This window comes from Ambystoma mexicanum, chromosome 7p (genome assembly GCF_040938575.1).
Source record: "Ambystoma mexicanum isolate Mex_15411 chromosome 7p, UKY_AmexF1_1, whole genome shotgun sequence".
NCBI lineage: Eukaryota > Metazoa > Chordata > Amphibia > Caudata > Ambystomatidae > Ambystoma > Ambystoma mexicanum.
In genome coordinates this window covers 747,271,045-747,292,405 of record NC_090939.1, presented here as the reverse complement: position 1 = coordinate 747,292,405, position 21,361 = coordinate 747,271,045, and the positions used below count along the sequence as shown (strand labels likewise).

Genomic DNA, 21,361 nt, shown 5'->3' with positions numbered 1-21,361 from the left:
ATATAAGCTCAAACTCTGCATACTTATCTCACTCAAACTCACACAACCATCTCTGGCACAACAAGCCGCACGCACTTCACAACACTGCAACAACACATAAGCCGGAACAACAGCACACGCGGACTGACTCCGATCCGATACCCGCACCAAAGCTCAGCACCCGGTGTATACTGAGTTGAAGCTGCCAACAGAACACCACTCCTCTCACTATCATACTCCCTTCTTCACCTTACTAACCCATCCCACCTTTATCATTTACAGATCCGCCTGAGCGCCTGGGGACTAATTCCGTTGGTGACGGTGCGCGGTACAAATACCTTTAACATTTAACATTTAACATAAAGAACCCGCCCTGCCAGTAGCTGGCAGTTCGGGGAGTGGTCTAGCAAGTGGTGTGACGTGTGTTTCCTTACCTCCTTCTCGCACACCCAGAGGCCTACATGCCAGGCCCAGCACGATCCCGCTCCCCTCTGGCAGCAATGGCTGGGAACTTTACACTAGCGACAAGCGTACGAAATGAACACACGCGCACTAGTGCCAACGCATTCTTATTCTGCTGACTGAGAAGAAGGCGGAAAGATTTTGGAAACATCGTGGAGCACCTCTCCTCCAAATTTGCAAGGAAACAGACAACTCACTGGCTGGGGACTTTACAGTGTCTTTCATAATAATGATGGCAGTAACACCCCCAACAAGGCCTGCAGCAGTCAGAGTCGCACCTACCATCTGGACGCGGCGGTTCCTCCTGTCTCCTCACAAATGAAATACTTACGAAGGAGGACGCGCACACACGGAGATTGCACCTTGCTTCCTTTATTCTCCAAATACAAACTCTAACTGGCGCTCGAGGCGCCTTCTCCCATAATCCCCGTTTCCCTTTCCTCCTCCCGCCGTGTCAATAACTCCGCCCCCACAACGGTGGGGGCAGCACTCCTTAACCCATGAGTGCTTGGCAACATCACCCCCGAACAATATATTCAAACATCGAGATCAACATTCTTCAACAAGTCTCGTAGGTTTTCTTACAGTTCTCCGTGGCCTCTCCTCTTGGTCACCTGCCTCTTGCAGTTCCGTGGTCCTCACTTCTCTGCTTGTCCCTCCTGGGTCTCCTCCTGGTGGGACCCACAAATCGTCCTGCGGCTCTCGAGGCTCTGGAGAGGCCGACCGATATAGCGGCTCTGTTCCTTCTCGTCTGGAGTAGTGTCTGAATTGTTGACAGTTCCTGGTGACAGCTCTGCTTTGATCCTCGGCCATCACCATCGTGCCTTTCACTGCGGTTACTCTCATGGGACTTGGAGCGAACCGCGGATCTGTCTTTCTGGGCGTTGGTTGCTGGACGAGTACTTCATCTCCAATGTGGAAGTCTTGCATCACTGCATGACGGCGGGCATCTGTCTCTCGTCTCGCTCTCTCCTTGGCTTCTGCGTCCTTTCGGAGCACGTCCATGTCAAGCGGCTCCTCATCGGCTGGGTTGTACGGTATGCGGGTTCGTACTTTGTAGCGAAACATGAGCTTGGCGGGTGTCTTGTTGGTGGCTTCGTGAGGAGTGTTTCTGTAGTCCCGTAGGAGTCGGCACAGCGCCTGGTGAGGGTCGACCGCTTCTACTCTGGCTCTTTGTCTCGTTTTTTTGATTGATGCCATGAATCGTTCAGCCATCCCATTCGCTTGAGGGTGGCGAGGAGTTATCTTCGTATGTACAAACCCTAGATGTTCTGCTAGAGTTCCGAATTCATGTCCACTGAACGGGGGCCCATTGTCGGATTTGACTGTCTTGGGGATCCCCCACTCGCTGAACACTTCTTCTATCGCCGCTGCTACTTGGGGGAATGCGGTGGTGGTGACAGTTCTGACGATTGGGAAACGTGAGTGTTCATCTATTATGAGCAAGAGGTAGTCACCCTCTTCCGTGGGTCCATAGAAGTCCATGGCTACACGTTCCCATGGTCGTTCGGGTATCTGTGTGTGTTGGAGCGGGGGTGGATGTTCCGCGGGGGCAGTGCACTGACAGGCGTGGCAGTTCTTCACCCATTCTTCCACTGCCGCGTCCAGGAACGGGAACCAGACATGGCGCCTCAGCTGCCTCTTGGTGTTTTCTGCTCCTCTGTGACCCTCATGGGCCGTGCTTACCACTTCATTCCTGAGCGTGGCGGGGATGACGATTTTGCACCCTCTGAGGAGGATGTCGTTGTCCTTGACGGCCAATTCGCTGTGTACCCTGGCCAGTCTTTCGATTTCTTGTTTGCACGCTCCTGGGTGTGCCAGCGTTGCTCTATGGTGATCTCTCCATTTGCTGGACAGTGTGAGGCTGATGGCGAGTGCCATGGTGGGGTCAGCAGCGGATGCGGCAGCCACTCTCTCCAGGGACAACGCCGGTGGTAGCGAGTTCGACGCTATGTACTGTACATAGGCGATGTCTCCCTCACGGGTCAGTGGGGCCCCCACTGGGTGACGTGACAAGTAGTCAGCGGGGTTAAGGTTGCCTCCGGGACGATGTATGATGTCATAGTCGTATTCCTGTAAACGGATTCCCCAGCGCTCGATTCTTGGAGGCATCTTGGTGTGCGGGCTGCCAAACAGCGAGAGCAGGGCTTGGTGGTCCGTTATTAGAGTAAACTTTTTCCCAATGATGAAGTCATGGAAATGTTCACACGCCCAGATGGCGGCTAAGCTCTCTTTTTCCGCCTGGGAGTAGGCCAGTTCTGGGGTGGACAGGGCTCTGCTCGCGTATGCGACAACGCGTCTCGGGTGGACATCCGCCCCGCTCGTTTGGGCTAGGATGGCGCCAAGGCCCACTGGGCTCGCGTCCACCATGATTTCAGTGTGCCATGCGGGATTGAAGTATGCCAGGCGGTGTTCTTCCATCAGGGCCCGCTTGATGTCGGAGAAAGCCTGGAGGCATGCAGGGGTCCATTCAAACACTGTATCTTTCTGGAGGAGTTTCCGTAGAGGGTCGGTGAGGGATGCGTAGTGCGGTATATATCGCGCACAGTAGCCAGCCATGCCAAGAAATGAGCGGACGTCAGCGACCTGTCGTGGTTCCTCCAGTTTGGTGATGGTGTCAACCTTATCAGGATCCGGCAGCATACCCTCGCTGGAAAAGATGTGTCCAAAGAATTTGAGCTTGGTCTTGCTGAAACGGCATTTTGCAATATTGAGGGTGAGGCCTGCTTCTTGGAGTGCTGTGCATGTGGCGAGCAGGGCCTTGTCGTGAGCCTCCTTCGACGAACCGAAAACGAGGATGTCCTCACTGTAATTCAGTGTGCCTTTGATTGGTCTGATCACCTGCCGGATGGCCTCTTGGAAAATTTCTGCGGCTGATGAGATGCCGAAATTTAGGCGCCGATATCTGTATAGACCGTCAAGGGTCGCGAATGTCGTGATGGGTCTGGATTCCGGATGCAGCTCCAGCTGATGGTATCCCTGGTTGAGGTCGAGTTTGGAGAACATCTGGGCGTTGTTCAGTTGCACTATCATGTCCTCTATGCAAGGGCCCGGGTGCCTCTCACGCTGAATGGCAGTGTTTGCCACCCTCATGTCCACACACAAACGGATCTTTCCTCCCTCTTTTGGTACCACCACGAGTGGGGAGACCCATGGTGTCGGGCCTGTGGCTGGTTCAATGATGCCATCGGACAAAAGTTGTTGGAGTGCGTCTGATACTGCCACTTGTAGGTGGAAACCCACTCTCCGGGGGTGTTGCGGTACTGGCCTCACTGAAGTGTCAATGTGTAGTCGGATGGGAGGGGCCTTGAGTTTGCCCAGCCCTCTGCAGAGGTTGGGGAAGTCTCTCGTGATGTCGGCCTGTGTGACCAGGTTCTGCATCTGGTAGCATGCGATGGCGCCAACTGTATCTTTCGCGTTCATGTTCTCGGAGGTTGCTGTGATGGAGTCTCCCGCCTTCACGTGTATTTCTATTAAACCCAGACGGGACGCCGTGTGATAACTGAGCAGGCATCGGCTTCTAGCAAGTGACCGGATGATGTGTATTGATGTGTCTACTTTCCGGCCATTCAGGAGAAAGCGTTGTGTGAAACATCCTACTGTCAGTAGGGGGGTGGTGGCACCCCACTGAAATATCCTTGAGCGGGACTGTTGAAGTGCAGGTGGGTTTGGTAGCATGGCGTAGTCCTGTTCGCCCATAATGTTAACGGTAGCGCCTGAGTAAATCATGAATTGGAATTGTCTATTCCCCATTTTGATGGGGATCTTCGGGGCTTCTCTGTCCTCTTCAGTGTCGAGTATGAGGTTGACAAACTCATCTTGGTCGTATGAGTCATATGGTATGTCATATGCAGCTCCCTGCACCTCCTGGTAGAGGGGTTCAGGCCCATATTCTTCTGGTGGATGGTCATATTCGTCGGTGAAGTATGTGGTCCGATCAGTCTGCTCTGGCTGTGGTGGGAATCCCGGCGTGTGGTATTCGTCAATGGCTCTGACGTATCGCCTCTGTCCTTGGCTTTGTTGGTAGTATGATATGATATGATATGATATGATATGATATGGTATTTGTAACGCGCCTATACACAAGTGTTTCAAGGCGCGACGAGGCAGGGAGGGAGGGAAACAAGGGGAAGACGGACAAGCGATCCTACTAGGCCAGGTGTCATTCAGATCGCGCAAGTGCAGAGGTAAGGGGAAAAGGAGAAAGTGCAGGGGGAGGAGGTGGGGGGAAAAGTGCAGTACAAGGTAAGTGGCGTAGTGAAATAATAACGATAATAATAAATAAAAAGGGCCAACTAGTGGCAAGTGCGAGGTAAGTGCAGAGCAAGTGCTGAGCAGGGGGCTGTAGGGATACAGTGACAGTCCCACAGTGCAGGGGGAGCCAGGGGGGCAGTGCAAGTGGAGAGTGGCTGGGCCCTGGACCGAGGTCGCTGAGAGTGGCCCAGATGCAGGTTAAGTACAGAATTCAGTGGGGAGTATCGGGGTTGAAAGTGTCTAGGAGGTGGCGGACGGACGAACGTCCTGACTGGCGTTTGGGGTCTCGCGGGAGGAAATGGTACGCCTTCCCTGCACACCGAGTGGAAATGGCCTTCTCTTCCGCAGTTTGTGCATCGTTGAGACAGAGCAGGGCACGATCCTGCGTGCGGGAAAGACATCCCACAGCGATAGCATTGTCTCTGTAGGCGGGGTGTTTGGACGTTTTGAGTTCTGTATGGCTGTGGCCCCCTGTCGCCTGGACGAGATGGTTGCATGGTTGCGATCAGTTCCGCAGCGTCGTGCCTGGGGTTGCTTGGGCTGGCCATGGATGTGGCTTGAGCATCGACCCTCTCATGTATGCGAGCGAGCTCGCTCACCTCCTGGATGGAGAGGGGCTTCTTCAAGAGCTGTTTCTTGAGGGCAGGGGATAAGCAACCCTCAATGACTCTTAATCTTATGGCTTCTTCCAGAGAAAATGCGTCTAATTGACAATTAGCACCCTTTACTCTCAGGCGGGTTATGAATTCATCAACTGTTTCCTGTGGCATTTGAGTGCACTTTTTGAAAAGGTAGCGTTCGTAGTCGCGATTGACTTCTATGATGAGGAGTTTGTCTAGGGCCTTTATTAAGTCCTTGAAAGTGTTCTGTTCAGCTGCAGGAATAGTCTTGACCACAGTCTTTATCTCGCCTCCCACCAGATTAAGGAAGATGTCTCTGATGTTGGGGGAATTTCCATCCCCAGATCCCCTGACGTAATGCTGGAAATCTTCCATCCAATCAGTCCATCTGGGTCCTTTCGTGGCTTGCGGGGTCATGGTGAAAGGGGATGGTAGCCGCAGTTGAATCGGCTGCACTACGTGAGCCGGCGTAGGCGATCCTGGGTTGGACCCTGACGCGGAGGCCGGCGTGCTCATGATGCCGGACACAATATGTATTTAATGCTTTAGTTGGGTAGCGGACTCACCGGCCTCCGGCGTGTAGGGTGTCGCAGCAGGTGTCCAAAACGCTTCCCTGCACTGTGTTGTGCTGTGCCAGAGGCGTGTGGTGGTCCCGCGGGCTCCTTTGATCCACCGACGACCTTCTTGACCTTCTGGAGGTGTTGAGGAGAAAGGATGTCCGGATAGGAAAGGATGAGGCCTGGAGGTATTCAGGGCGTGTTGGTGAAGTACTGCGAGGAGGAAGAGGGCTTCCACTTGTGTGGGCTACCGGGATGCAGGAGGAGGAGGCCCAGGGCGTTCAGGGCGAGAACGTTGGCGGACTGCCAGATGTGGATGCCTCGTGTGCGCTCGCGGCACGGCGAGTGGCGGACAGCCAAAAAGGGAGGAGCGGCGGATTGCTTTGTGCGCGCTCGCGGCGCGTCGGGTGGCGGAAAGCCAAAGGAGGAGTGGCGGATCGCTGCGGAGGACTCCGTGGGCGCACGAGGAGAAACCTCGTCGCCAGTGTTGCCTCTTAGAGGCCTTACGAAGGAGGACGCGCACACACGGAGATTGCACCTTGCTTCCTTTATTCTCCAAATACAAACTAACTGGCGCTCGAGGCGCCTTCTCCCATAATCCCCGTTTCCCTTTCCTCCTCCCGCCGTGTCAATAACTCTGCCCCCACAACGGTGGGGGCAGCACTCCTTAACCCATGAGTGCTTGGCAACAGTAGGCCTCTGTACTTCACAGGCCCGTGACGCACGGCGCAGAGGGCGTCACGGGAGCTGTCACCAAATGTTCGGCATTCTGCTCACTACTACAGTTTATTTACTGCCTGCAGAAAAGGCCGAGAATCTGTTATATTAAAGGAATAAAAAGCCGAGCTCGAGCGCTTTTACAGCATGGGCATATTTTCTGCAGTGTCACCGATTACTGGAACAGCTGGATTTCCAGGAAGTGTTTATCCCCGTTTTATCATTATTTGTTTGGATAATACAGTCCAGCACGACCGTCGACATGCTCATCTCAGTGCACATTGTGCACTAAAACCCCAAATTATGCATAGGTTAGGCCCACTCACAAGCAGGCCCGTCCGCAGCCGCCTCGCTGAGAATTAGTTTGTGCTAATAATTGAACAGCCTCCATATAGTGATAAACCCGTGTACACTCTGCCATAGCAATCTACTGGAATGTTGAAAAAACGAAGTAGAAGCGCTCGTTTATAGACATAATGTGAAAAACACTGTAACTTGGGAAGAAGAGGCTCTAACTCCTAGTTGAGGGGGGAGAAAGGGTCAGAGGTTCATTTAATGGCAGTAGTGGGGATTGATACCCTAACTTCCTGCTTCTCACCCCTAAGGATTCGTTTGTAACCCCTTTGATTTATGAATGTATGCATACATTTACCTTCAGTTAGCTTCAGTATGTCATTGTTTGTGCCCATTACCAACCATTGTTTTTCACGATTGCTTAGGAACAGCAAATGTTAATGGTACTGTTAAAGGATATTTGTACCACGATCTATCACCACCGAAGTGGTCCCCTGGCGCTCTGCCGGCTCTGAAAAAGGGAAGGAGTGGTGAGTTAGTGGGAATAAGCTGGAAAGGTGCAAGAGAGCAGTGATGTGCTGTTGGCAGCTTCAGTTCGGTTAACACCGTTCGCTGAGCTTGGAGGTGCTTTACCGGTCGGTAGCCGTCGTGTGCTGTTGTGCGAAGCTATGTGTGGTTTGTTTTGTTGTTGCGGTGTAGTGATGCTTGTGCGGTTTGTTGTGCTTTAGGGTTGTGGTTGTGTTTGTTTAGAGTTTGAGAGGTGTATGCTGAGGGATGAGATTGTTAGTGGGTTGGTCATTGACCTCGCTATCTATAAGTGATACCTACTAAATTTCCCTGTTCATTCTAGGTGTGGCTCGTGAGTATCTCTGCATTTCTATCTAGATCCGGCAATGGCTAATATTCACAATCCTGTCTATATATGACACATTCCATTATTCACTATTATATCCAGATGTGGCACTGACCTACCTTCAAAACCTGTCTAGATGCAAATCAAGCTAGCTATTCACAATTCTATCTAAATATGGCATTGTTAATAATCCCAATGCAGTCTAGATGTGGCAATGGCTAATATTCGCTATTCTATTTCGATGTGGCACCGGCCGACTTTCATAATCCTGTCTAGATGTGATGCAGGCTAATGTTCACAATTCTAACTAAATGTGGTGCTTGCTATCATTCACAATTCTTTCTGGGTCCGACGCAGGCTAATTTTCATGATTCTATCTAAATGTGATACTTGCTATCATTCACAATTCCGTCCGGATCCGGCGCATGCCAATGTTCACAATTCTATATAAATGTGCTACTTGCTAACATTCACAATTCTATCAAAGTATGGCACTTGCTAATGTTCATGGAGTGGTTAAGGTTGTTGGATCATGTTGGGCATGCATGTTAGTTTCTGTCCTCATGGGGTTGTTGCTTGTGGCCAATCAGTTAAATGTTAAAGGTATTTGTACCGTGCACCTTCACCAACGGAGTTGTTTACCAGGCGCTCTGGCGGATCTGCAAACGAGAAGGTGGGGGGGTTAGTAGGTGAAGCGGAAATAGGATAGTGAGAGGAGTGGTGTTCTGTTGGCAGCTTCAACTCAGTATACACTGGGTGCTGAGCTTTGGTGCGAGCATCGGATCGATCTCAGTCCTCTTGTGCTGTTGGTGCAGCTTATGTGTTGTTACGGTGTTGTGAAGTGCGTGCAGGTTATTGTGCGAGAGATGGTTGTGTGAGATTTTTGAGTGAGTTAAGTCTGCAGAAATGCTCAGTTTTTTGTTAGTGGGTTATATGAAGTTTAACATGCTAATATTCAGAGCTCTGTCCAGGTGTGGTGCTCTATCTGGATCAGTGGGATCAGAAATGTGTGATGTCACTTCCTGTAATACCATTACATCACAGTTTCTACCCCTATCTGCTTAGTAGTAGTGGAACAGGGCCCATCATGGAGTTATTTTTCATGTGTCTCTGTTGATGTTGTATGCTGTCTGCTAAGCAGCCATCTTCTTTTCCCCAGAAGCACAGGTTCCAGAAAGTTCTCTAAATTGTATGTCATCATCTCTTCAGAGGACCTGCTCTGACAGAGTTTCAACGTTTGATTTTGATATTCCCTCTCCAGATATTTGGCGCTCTACGCGTATAAGCCACAGAAGAACGACGAGCTGGAGTTGCGCAAGGGAGAAATGTACAGAGTCATTGAGAAGTGCCAGGATGGCTGGTTTAAGGGGACGTCGCTGAGAACTGGGATGTCTGGGGTCTTTCCCGGCAATTACGTGACTCCTGTTTCCAGGTAAGTTCACAACTGACTTTATTCCACAGCAACAAAGTTGGACAAGTTTAAGAACAATGATTTGCACCAAGGATTGTAGTAATAATGTTAGAAAACGATAATTGTTTTTGTTTTTGGCCTAGTTTTTGGTATAACACATACATGTCACCCGAGGGCCGCTTCAGAGATTGCCCTCCCACTGGCCAACCTGACTTCTCCTGTCACAAAGGTTTAGTGTGAAGGTGAGTGATGTCACTCCCAGCCTTTTGTGACAGAACGTCCTTATCTCGAGGCTTGTCAGCCTCATTCATCACAGTTGCCAATAGGGTGCCTGTCTGATTTCGGGCCTGATCCCTGTGGGGGATGGAGAAGTGGGTGCAGTTTTTAGATCTAAGAATGGTGTGTTTGTTGTTGTATTCCAGAAAGTGAGGTAGTTTTGCTTGGCCTTTAGGACTTGGGTAGTGTATTTCAGATGTTGCAGCCATGGTTCCTGATGGATCTGCCGCCCCATTTGCTATTTCTTACCTAATTTTAGTGATTTGAGTGGGACCAGCTTGCATGTAGGATTTTAGTTAGGATTTGGCATGGTGCCAGATATGTAAGATATGTTGAACTTGTGAATGGTGCACACACAATCTTGAACTTGTTATGTGCACGATATCTAACATGTGTTGAATTTGTGTATGGCACACACAATCTTGAACTTGTTACTGAACTTTAGTGGGATCAATGAAAGTTTTTTTTCCATCCCGTGGCGGTTACAACCAGGATACAATTGACACCAGCTTCTTGGCCCATGTGTCGATTTTGATAGATTCATGGTATTTCATCAAATGCTCCATTAAGTAATTGCCACATAAGCATGATCCTAAGTGTAGAAAGGAAGACAACCAGAAATCATTTGGGAGGATGGAGTGGTGGATGTGCACACGTATCGATGTTTATGGTCAGCCATGCACGTGTTGAGGCTTGCTGCTGTGGGTTATTTTTTTATTTTATTTTTTTATTGGGGGGTAATTCAGTCAAATATCTGTGTTGCCGTAATAAGAAGTGCTGCAGCATGGTGGACTGCTTTTAGGGGAGCCAACTGAGCAGCCCGGAGCCCTGTCAGGAGAGCATTTCCCCCATCAATGTGCAAGACCACAAGGGACTGCACTATGGTCTGGAAACCCTGCAGCGAGATGAAGAACTTGATTTTCCGAAGGGTAGAGATTCTGAGCCAGTCTATGTGGGTCTTCTTGGCTATGTGTTTGTGGAAGGACAGGTTGCTATCAATGTTGAAGCCTTAAGATTTTGATGAGTCTGATAGTTGTGGATCAAATCCTTTGAGGGGCATATCATTGAGCCATTGTTGGTCAAGTTATTTTTTACCGGGCGGACCAATGAGGACTAATTCAATCTTGGGTGGATTTAGTTTGAGGTAGGCAGTTGACATCCAGGACTGGATGATGGCTCGGTAATCGCAGAGCCGAAAGATGTCCTGCACGCTATTAACTCTCATGTACAACTGAGTATTATCTGTGTACTGGTGGGTGGCAATATTGGGATCTTTCAGGAGAGGGCCCAGAGGCTCCATGTAAAGGTTAAAAGGATTGGTGAGAGGATGGAGCCTTGGGGGACTCCACAGGAGACGTGTAGTAGGTTAGAACACAACAAGTGCTTCTGGACAGCCGGGTGTCTCCCCAACAACATCTCCAGTGAATCCCCCGATCCCCCAGAGGAGATGAAACTGGGTTGGAGGATGAACATCACGAGACGAAGCAGGAAGGGTAGAAAGACTAGTGGTCAGAGGGTGAACATTGGGAGATGGATTGGAGATTTTAGGGTGAGCATTAATGGGGAAGATTAAGGTTCTGAAGGATTGGAAGGTGGAGGGTAAACAAAAGGAGATACTTTCGAATTTTGCCTTAAGTTTCCAGAATGCAACACAGTTTTGTCATATGTAATTGCTTTCCCATTCACTGAATGACTTGAGGCTTTTCCTTCAATTCCTAGACTGGAACATGTTCTTGATGCATGTTATCTAGTTCTCATTTGCAGAATACTTTCACTCCTTGCCTTCAGTTCCAAATGTGCAACGTTTCCTTGTTGGATGTGAGCTTTTTCTCATTCGAATACATCTCATCTTTGGGATTTTGCCTTCAATCATCATAATACATCATTGCATTCTTATATACAATCATTTTCTCATTCTCAGAATGTCTTGAGATTGAGTCTTCTCTTCCCAAAATTCAGCTCTTTACTTTTATGCATAGTGTTTTTTCTCTATTCACAGAACACTTTGGGAGCTTCAAAGTAGTGTGGGGCCCCCTCTACTGAGAATGAACATGGGTCAAATAACCTCTTCTATGGAATTTCTTCCACGCAGGAGGGTCTATAACCACGTTTTAGCTCACAGCAGCGTTCCCAGAGGAGAAATATCCGTTTGCATACCAGTCTTCGTCCCACCCATAAGGGCAGTTCAGCACGGAAATGCTAGGCAAATCTCCTCTGAACAAGAGTACCATCAGCAACCTCGACACGTGTTTTGGCCTATTCGGGCCTCATCATTGCAGTGAAGCTGAGTCTCTCTAAGACACCATAAGCAAGGGGTCCATGTCTGGATTACCCTGTGTTACTTAGGGTGAAACCCCAAGTTTTACAAAGTTGCAAAGGAGTGTGGGAGTCCCTCCAATGAGAACGAACATGGGTTAAATACCCTGTTCTATGGAATTTGTTCCACTCACGAGGGTCTACACCTACGTTTTGGCTCACTGCGCCCTTCACAGAGTAGAGAATTATCCATTTGCATATCAGTCTGTGTCCCACCACCAGGGCATTCCAGCACCGAAATGCTATGTAATTCTCCTCTGAGTGCGCACCATACCATAGAAGGGGTTATTTGCCCGTGTTCATTCCCAGTGGAAGGACTCCCAGACCTGTTTTTGAATTTTTGTGATCGTGGGGTTTCACCCTAAGTTGCCAAGTGTAATCCAGATGAAGGGCCCTTGCTCACTGTGATTAGAGAGGCACAGCTTCACCCCACTGATGAGGCCCAACAAGGCTGAAGCATGTGTCTAGGGTTGCTGTTGGTACTTTTGTTCAGAGAAGAATTGCATGGCATTTCGGTGCTGGACTGCCCAAGTGGGTGGGACCCGACTGATATGTAAATGGATATTTCTCCTCTGTGAAAGGTACAGTGAGCTAAAACGTGGTTGTAGGCCCTCCTGAGTGGGTCCCTTTCCCAAAGAACAGGTTATTCGGCTGTATTCGTTCTCAGTAAAGGGGTTCCTTTGGGAGTTTGCCTTCCTTCCCATTATGCAGCATTGTATTTTATTATGCAGTCTTCCCAAAATGCAGCACAGCATTATGCAATATTGTTCTCATTCACAGAACATCTTGGGACTTAGCTGCAAATGACCAGAATGTAGTGTTGCATTTCATCATCCTCATCAGCTGCTTTATTGAATATTTGCCGGACAAGCAGCACGCTATGAACACGATATAAAGGTAGTCACAAACCTATAAACTAAATATATACGCCATAAAAACCTAATTAATACAAGTATATTGCATTACATATCCATACAGTTCATATATATTATTTTCAATATGTTGCCCTTTCATACTATGCTTGATGTAAATATGTAGCAACCACAAAGATCAGCATTTAATGTTTTCTTCATTGGAATCATTTCTCTGCATATGAGAGGTGGCTAATAAATAATTTCAGTGCAGCCGCCAAATTTGGCCCTCTTAGGGCATGATATAAGAGATAATGAAGAAATAATGTTGAGTAGTTGCTTCAATTCCCTCACAATTCGGACGGGATCAGATGTCGAGTGGTTCTGGATTTCAATACAGGAGCTAGTGGGTGAATGCCAAACGAAATGTGAATTACAGAGATTATGCAAACTGAGGCTCAATGCAATCAAGATACTGCGTAGATCGGGTCTTCTCTGCATAAACAATACTCCTGTGATAGAGAACCAAGTTGATATTTCCCATACACCATCGCCAGATTCTTTATTTTATAACCATATTGGACCATTAGTTCAGTCAAGTTGGTCATACTTTCTGGCCTTTCCTCAGTACATCGGAGCTCCAAGGCTCCTGCCAAATTTCTTATGCATCTAAACCAAGATAAAGACCATCCTCTCTCCTAATTGAGAATATCTACCAAGACCATCCTACATTTTTCCAGTTGGGGCTTTCCCATCAAAAGCACCCCCTAACATTCAGGTTTTAGGGAGATCTCTGAAATCAATACCTCCTAAATGTATCTCATAGAATATTTTGACTATTCATCACTCACTAACCCCGATTCTCTTTATCTCAGTAATATTTTTATCTGCTAAACATATAGAGATATTGGATTGTGGTCAATGTATAGTTTTGTCAAATACAGCAATGTTTGTGACTTACAAATAAAAATTCAATAGTGTGTTGGCTTTTTTAGAATGTGCTGTGATAGACCGAGAGGAAGGACTTTAAGGTTTTGATATTCACATCTTGTCTCAATTAATAGATGAGACAACATATTCATTCTGAAATGAAATGATATGTAAGTAGTAATGAGAAAGAAGTGGAGTAATTCCAATCATTGGTTCAATTTTTGTCTACAATAGAAGGCAGCCTTTAGAGGCCCTAAAAGGACAAAACAGGGACCACCCTGTTCTTCGGCTGGCCTTCACTGTGGATGCTCAGGCAAGAGACGCCCTTGATCTAACAGTTAAGAAGGGAAAGGAAGTGACTGGACTAAGCTGGTGGGTTGGGTTTAGGTTACGTGCCCCAGATCTACTTGCACCAGAACACCAACTTCAAAAGAAAAGAGGCTGAAAATCTGCTTAAGTAGAGCACAAAATAAAGAGCTGCTGAACAAGGCATCATAAGAAGATTAGTATCGATTGACAGGTGGGTGGGACTTAAGCCATGTGACCCAGATCCACTGGCAACAGCTCACCAACTGCTAAAGAAATGAGGCTAGAAGGCAGTTTAAGAAGGGGTGAAAAAGAGCAGCAAATCAAGAAGGCTCTAAAAGATTAGCAGTGATTGATGGCTGAGTGGGGCTTAGGTCACGTGACCTAGATTCACTTGCACCAGCTAACCAACTGCAAAAGAAAGGGGACTGGAAAGCTGCTTAAGTATAGGAAAAAAAGAGCAGCAAAACAAGGCATCATAAGATTTGCAGTGATTGGCATGTGGGTGGGGCTTAAGACACATGACCTAGATCAACTGGCTCCAGATCAACAAGTACAAAAGAAAAGTGGATGGAAGGTTGCTTAAGTAGGGGAAAAAACTGGCAAAAAAAGATGTCTGCAAAAGATTAGCAGTGATTGGGGGGTGGTTGGTGTTAGGTCATGTGACCTGGATCCTCTTGCACCAGCTTACCAACTGCAACTTCAACAAGGCATTCAATATTTCACAACACTTTGCAATCTAAACTTTAATTTTAAAGTCTAGGTAAGCGTTTTTCAATGAGTGAGTGGCTGAATGAGATGACCTGTAGAGAGCAGCACCACAAACTGAGTAGCCTCTAGAAGTCAGAGATCTGTAAAAAGAATTCTGTGGAGGTTTGGCACTACAACTCCCATCAGCCATAGCTATCATAGACTATGCTGGAGGAATTGTGAGATACATAGTCCAAAATATCTTGAAAACTTCAGGTTGTAGTCCCCTGCTCTAGGGTCGACCATGTAAAGTTAATGGAGCTAAGTCTTGCATGGTTACTTATTATGTTGCCCCACAGATGTTTTGGACCTCAACTCCCATAGCTAGGCATGATGAGAGTTGAAGTCCAAAACGTCTGGAGGTCTACATAATGAGTAACCATGTGGGGAACAGAAGAGGTATGTTTTACTCAGGGCTAGGTCAGTGGGGGGAAATAAGGGACATGTACTGGGCCTGGTGACTGATTGGGCCCAGAAAAGAGTGCAGGATGCTTGGAAGTCCTCGACAGACCGTGGGCCCTGTTTCCATTCTTATAGAAAACTTCCTGGAAACTTGAATGATCATATTAAATGGTAGAAGTTAGTTCCCTTGACGCACCCAATTTTAGTAACGTGACAGCATTCATATTTTCACACTAAGTGGCAAAGTGTTTTTTCTTACTTTCATGGTCTCCGTTACAAAGTATGCCGATTTCCTTCTAAATACGTTTACAACAAGGGAGCACCCTATCGTCACTTAGTTTAAGGCTACACTGTCCTCACTTCTTGGTTAAAATATTTCATATTTTGGAGGCACAATTGGAATGCAAATGTTGGGTATTCTCCCTCAAAGAAGTTCTGTAAAGCGAGCAGCAGAAAATATTGCTTCCTTCGAGCCGGAGCAAAACACATTTCTTTTTTACAGGTATTGCAGTGCGACTTGATTGGGGAATTAAGACTTTGCTGTTGGATCAATTTTGCTAACTAAAGACGAAAATGGTGCAGCAGTTCTGGACTTGTTCAAATGTTTACGAGTATAGACTTTTCTGTGAAGGACTTGAAGTAATTGCCTGAATAATTGAGAACACTGGCCCTATTAGAAGGAGGTTAACCTTGGTTGGTTTGTCAATCACCCACAGCTGAAATACAAACGATTATTTATAAAAAATATTAAGTTAGAGCACTTTTTGGGTCAGTACTAGTCCAATATCAGCTCAAAAGTATTAAAATAGCTGCCAGAATGCACCTGCATTATCACCATATTACTTGACAATGAGCATTATATTTCTAAAGTGTTAGCTATTTCGGACACACAACAAACTGAAATATCTTTTGGCACTCAAAATGTGATGTCATTTGTATTCAATGCAATACAAATCTTTTTATCAATCTAGGAATTATGAATGGCTGAGTCAACCATGCTTGGGATTTAAAATTCTAGCTGCACAAGTCACGTGCTCCTCTCTACGCCGAGCTAGCTTGTGTACAATTCCTATTTAAAATTTCCAACATTAACACAGAATATCCACACTAATCAAGAGAACCAAAGGGCATGCTTGTCGTAGTGCCAGGGAACATTCATCAATAGTGCCACAAGCACATTTTCAAAGTGCTGCAGGATATTATGCAGGAGTCTCTAAGCTTAATACTGAGCCGTGACTCCGAGAAATGCAAATCAGTGGCTCAGTGTCACTATTGACTCAATATGATAAGTGGCTCTGTATTATGGGTTTTCATGAGTTTCATTAGTGGGTGAATGCCATCAATGGTTCTCTGTTGTCAGTGGTTGGTATAATGAATGTCCTACTATGATCAGTGTCTTACTATTAATATGGCCCAGTATTATTTGTGGCATAGTATTAAGAGTATCTCAGTATCCGTGGCTTAGTGTTAACAATTGTTTAGCATAAACAGCGGTGCAATATAATCATTGGCTCAGCATCATTGACTTAGCAGCATCACTTCAGTGGCACTAATATGATGTTCAGAAGCAAGCACCACTTTCCCTCCCCTGCCCCACATTTCAGAGGTCTGTGGCCACATAAAAGGTGCAAGCATGAAATAGATCTTAGAGAAGTTAAAATAGCGAGCAGTAAATCTGAATGCGCAAGTGCATCAAGAAACCTGTGAAAGCATACCCAGAGCCATAGAAGGGGGAGAACAAAAACTGTGCCAAAGGTACACACTGTTTCACACCTGTCAAGAAGGTGCCCCATAAATATATCCATTCAGCCATCCTGACAAAATCTGCTAAGCAGGCAAATGGCATCCCCACTGGGATTATCATGTGTCTTTGATGACATTGTGCTGCACGCACAGTACTACCAGGAGAACCAACTGCAAAGTATGTCACACAATGCATAACTGTGATGCTTGTAAGTAATCTTCACATTAATTATATTTTGAATACAAGGTAGGACGTCTACTGCGAAACAGAACTTTAAACGACAGCAGGACATCCGTAACTATACCCACACATCTCAAAATGTTCCTATGTATTGGAAAGTCCAACCAACTCTACAGAGTTAACAAACATTTTAAATGACCTTAAACACAAGCTGGCAAGACCCATAGCCTAAATGACACCAACAAAGCTAATATTTTGCTGGAACGCCCAATCCATTGCTCAATTTGACTCTAGAAACGTTGGGTATTTTGAACAATTGTACAAACAACAATGATGTAAACAATATGTACCACTTCATTTGTTATAAAAGCTGCCTGCATGGTGCAGCGTTGAGAAATGCTTTTGCTTCCCAAACATGAATGTTCAGGGTCACCCTTATCCATTACTCCACCGGGAGAACGCACAGCCAAAGATTTCAAGAACCTTCTCCAACTGTCTTTGCACTACTGAGGTGTTTATGTCCAGGCAGGGTTTAAACATTTCACTTGTGATGTTGCCATATTTTAATGGTGTTCCAGCCCAAGGGATTGGAGATGCATCAGCTGCAGGAGGTAACTTGCATTATTTCCATTTTGCCCCCGGCTGACACCAGAGCTGTAACCAATACAATTTAAATAAATAAATGAGAAAGTTGATTTCTTTTTATTCAACATTTTTATAAGATGTGCCTGTACCACTTGCATATATTTCATATGTAAACTTAAGATTTTCCGCAGACTACTCAAAACGCATCTCTTCATCCTTAGCCAGCACAACTAACACACTCCCTCACTCCACACAGCACACATCTAAAATCTGTATTTACTGTAAATATTGTGAATGCTATGCCTTGTCTGCAACTTTAATGCCATGCATTTTGTCTGTCCGGTAAATACTCTCTGTGCAACAACTGTAACATGCCTATGGGCTTGGTGCACTATACAAGCTTCAAAAATAAATAAATAAATGTCGCATTAATATTACATACCAGTCTAGGTGCTCCTCATGGAGTGGCAGCAGGCGATTTTTGAGAGAAACCAGATATTAGCATTAAAACCACCATTCCTCATTCGAAACCTTCTCTCACTTGTGTCCAGTTGGCAGTCAGCTTATGTTCTCATCACTTCCTCCAAAAAATAGTTTTCGGGCCTAACTGCCAATTAGCTGTAACAATTACCTCTTGTGCACTCAACTGTAGAGTAGAAACCACTGCCTTCTCCAAATCTTGGGCATCAGAGTTCTGAAAACACACCTTCAACCAACATAACATGGAAGCTGACAATCTTGAATTAATATAGAGGAAGCAATAACTTTCTAAGCCCTGCAACCTTAAAACAACCTTATAATGTTATGGAGCCAAAACAAAATGGAGGTAAAGGGGTTTAGTTTGGACAACCAGATAGATTTTATTGAAGGGGCGGAATCTGGTGAAGGTGCAGAGTCTGGCAGAGGAGGAGTAAAGTTGCTGGGATGTATGCACTTATTTGGGCCTTGGTCAGCATAAAGCCTAAATACGTCATTGCTTACTTGCCATCATTTATTTGCCCACTATCGCTAGTGTTTCTTTTACAGCAGTGGCTCAGGAGCATGGATAACTATGTATCCTTCGTCACTCAATATCATAAGTAATATACTTCTATTAGTGGTACAGTATTATCAGTATCCAAATATCCATGACTTGGTATTGTATGGGTTAGTATAACCAGATGCTCAATATCATCCGTGGCTCAGCATCATTGATTTAGTATTGTCAGCGTCCCAGCATTATTGGCCCAGTATCGTCAGTGGCTCAGTATCAACAGTGGCACAGTTTCATTTGTGGCTCAGAGTCCTCAGTGGCTTAGTATCATGTGTGGCTCAGAATCCTCAGTGGCTTAGTATCATGTGTGGTTCAGAATCATCAGTGGCTCAGTATCTTTTGTGGCTCAGGATCATCAGTGGCTTAGTTTCATTTGTGGCTCTGAATCAGCAGTGGCTCAGTATCATTTGTGGCTCTGAATCAGCAGTGGCTCAGTATCATTTGTAGCCCAGTATCGTCAGTGGCTCAGAATCAGCAGTGGCTCAGTATCATTTGTGGCTCTGAATCAGCAGTGGCTCAGTATGATTTGTGGCTCTGAATCAGCAGTGGCTCAGTATCATTTGTGGCCCAGTATCGTCAGTGGCTCAGTATCAAAAGTGGCACAGTATCATTTGTGGTTCAGAATCATCAGTGGCTCAGAATCAGCAGTGGCTCAGTATCATTTGTGGCTCTGAATCAGCAGTGGCTCAGTATCATGTGTAGCCCAGTATTGTCAGTGGCTCAGTATCAACAGGGGCACAGTATCATCAGTGGCTCAGAATCAGCAGTGGCTCAGTATCATTTGTGGCTCTGAATCAGCAGTGGCTCATTATCATTTGTGGCCCAGTATCGTCACTGGCTAAGTATGAGCAGTGGCTCAGTATCATTTGTGGATCGGAATTATCAGTGGCTAAGTGTTATTTCTGGCTCTGTATTATTAACACCTTTGTGTAATGAGACGCTCTGGGAGTATCACCCACTCAGTATTATGAATCCCACTGTTGTGTCAAGGCCGGGACTATCACTGGCTCAAAACCAGTGACTCATAGACATCCGTGGCCGGTACACATGTGGCTCATCACCTGGGGGTCTCCGAGCTCAGGGAGTCAGGCCGCTAGAGCCTGACTGGTGAGAAGCCACTTGTGCCAGAGCGAAGGCCCAACCAGTGAACGCAGAATGAACTTGCACATTGCACGAGCCGCGGCTTGCAGGAAATAGAAACAGCAACATTACCAACCTTTCAGAGGTACTGGAAAAACTCCAGTTAGCAACTGTACCAGTGATTTGGCTACTGGGGCCCAATTTTTGATTGTGCTCATATATTATATTATAGGTGCAGAGGCAAGGGGCTCGTGGATACCGTGGCAGAAGATGGTGTGCTGAACTGTTTCACAAGCTCCCCTTTAGAATATTCTGAGGAATATAGGTGCTTGACGAATGCATTTCGAAAAAGAACCGGTAGACATGCACCATTTGGCTTCAGTTCATAATACATTCCTTGAAAACGTTCGTTCTCGAGACGCCGTTTAATGGGACGGCTCCCTTGCTGTACTTGCGTGTTAGGTGCTCCAGGGACTTTCCAAAACTCTGATCAGTTGGGCGAAATGGCACCAATGGCCGGGGGAACCACACGGGGTGAAACGTCAGTCGCTTTGGACCACTGATCTGACACTGGTTTCCGTTCCCTTGGGAGGGCCTTGTGAAGTGGCTCCTCGCCTAGTCAGCAGCGAGCATGCGCCATAGCAAAGCACTCACACACCTAGGTGCTCGAGTGTGTCCGGTGGGCGGACAGTTCATTTTGGGGCACGTTTTGAAAGGCGCTTCCAGCATCCAAGAAGAGGTGGTCTAACGATTCATGCCACTCAACCAAGTGACATTTTGGTGCCCCTCCCGCGTTACAATAGGACTAGGTGGGATGTTTCAAGGAAAAACTGGCAGCCCTGTTGACCTTCTGGTGGTAGTGCCCTAGCCAGATTTCCTGCAATTGCCCTGCGGTAGCACCTGCTCCCAGTTATCCAAGTTAGCAGACAATCACTTCCTCAATAGATTAGTTGTGCTAAGGGATGAAGCCATATCCTAACCCTCCCTACTAACTGGCCCAGCCCATAAGGGGTAAACTCTAGGCAAACCCCTCAATAGACTACCCTCCCTTTATTCCATAGTGCTTCATTTAAGCTTGTGATCCTGTTACTATTAGACTCACCCCTGTTTTTTTCATGGCTAATAATTTTTGGGTTCATGCTTATTGCCCTGTAAGAAAGTGTCCTTGAAGTGACCACTTTGCCATTATATACTCCAGGTACAGTGCAAAAATAAATAAATAAATAAATACATACATAAATGAAAAAATACATAGACCAATTAATTTGTTCTAGGGCACTTAAAAAGGGGTTCCCTGTAGGTCCCCTTATTCCTACACATCATCGCAGAACCCCTGCTCCATCTACAGGTCAAAAGCTAACAGGCACTTGCCTATTGACACACAAAAAAACATGCACCCCTGAGCCATCCTTTCCATGTCTCTTTACTGGGAAGAGAAGGACAGGGCGTGTTGGCAAAACACCCTTCCTTGTGTCATCGATTCAATAGCCGTGAATTTACAGGGCAATATAGTGTGTTTTACAATCCAATGGAAACTCGCTTTAAGTAGATTCCAGTGGTTAGAGGAACTCAACCTTATAAAAAGAAATGAAAAGCTAATGTTGACGTGCCTGACTCATCGGACAAGCACAATCTTGTGCCATTATTGCGTTCTTTTGGCCATCGAGGGCTCGCGACTGGCAGCCCATTTATTGATTTTTTTTGTTGTGGCTAGGCGAGTGTGTGTCGTGCTAAATCACCCTTCAGTCGGATCCATGCATT

General features: G+C 46.5%; 1 protein-coding gene and 1 long non-coding RNA gene across 2 annotated transcripts in view; one reads left to right on the top strand and one right to left on the bottom strand.

The window, feature by feature from the left end:
• The window catches only part of SH3RF3 (SH3 domain containing ring finger 3), a 1,766,125-nt gene that overhangs the window by 1,369,098 nt on the left and 375,666 nt on the right, over nucleotides 1-21,361 (top strand). Inside the window, exon 6 of the mRNA XM_069636866.1 lies at nucleotides 8,998-9,168. Within this exon, the coding sequence (XP_069492967.1) occupies nucleotides 8,998-9,168 (171 nt within the window). The remainder of the gene's footprint in view (nucleotides 1-8,997; nucleotides 9,169-21,361) is intronic.
• Nucleotides 1-21,361, bottom strand: part of LOC138526296 (uncharacterized) — a 317,289-nt gene that overhangs the window by 118,602 nt on the left and 177,326 nt on the right. The gene's annotated exons all lie outside the window — the stretch shown is intronic.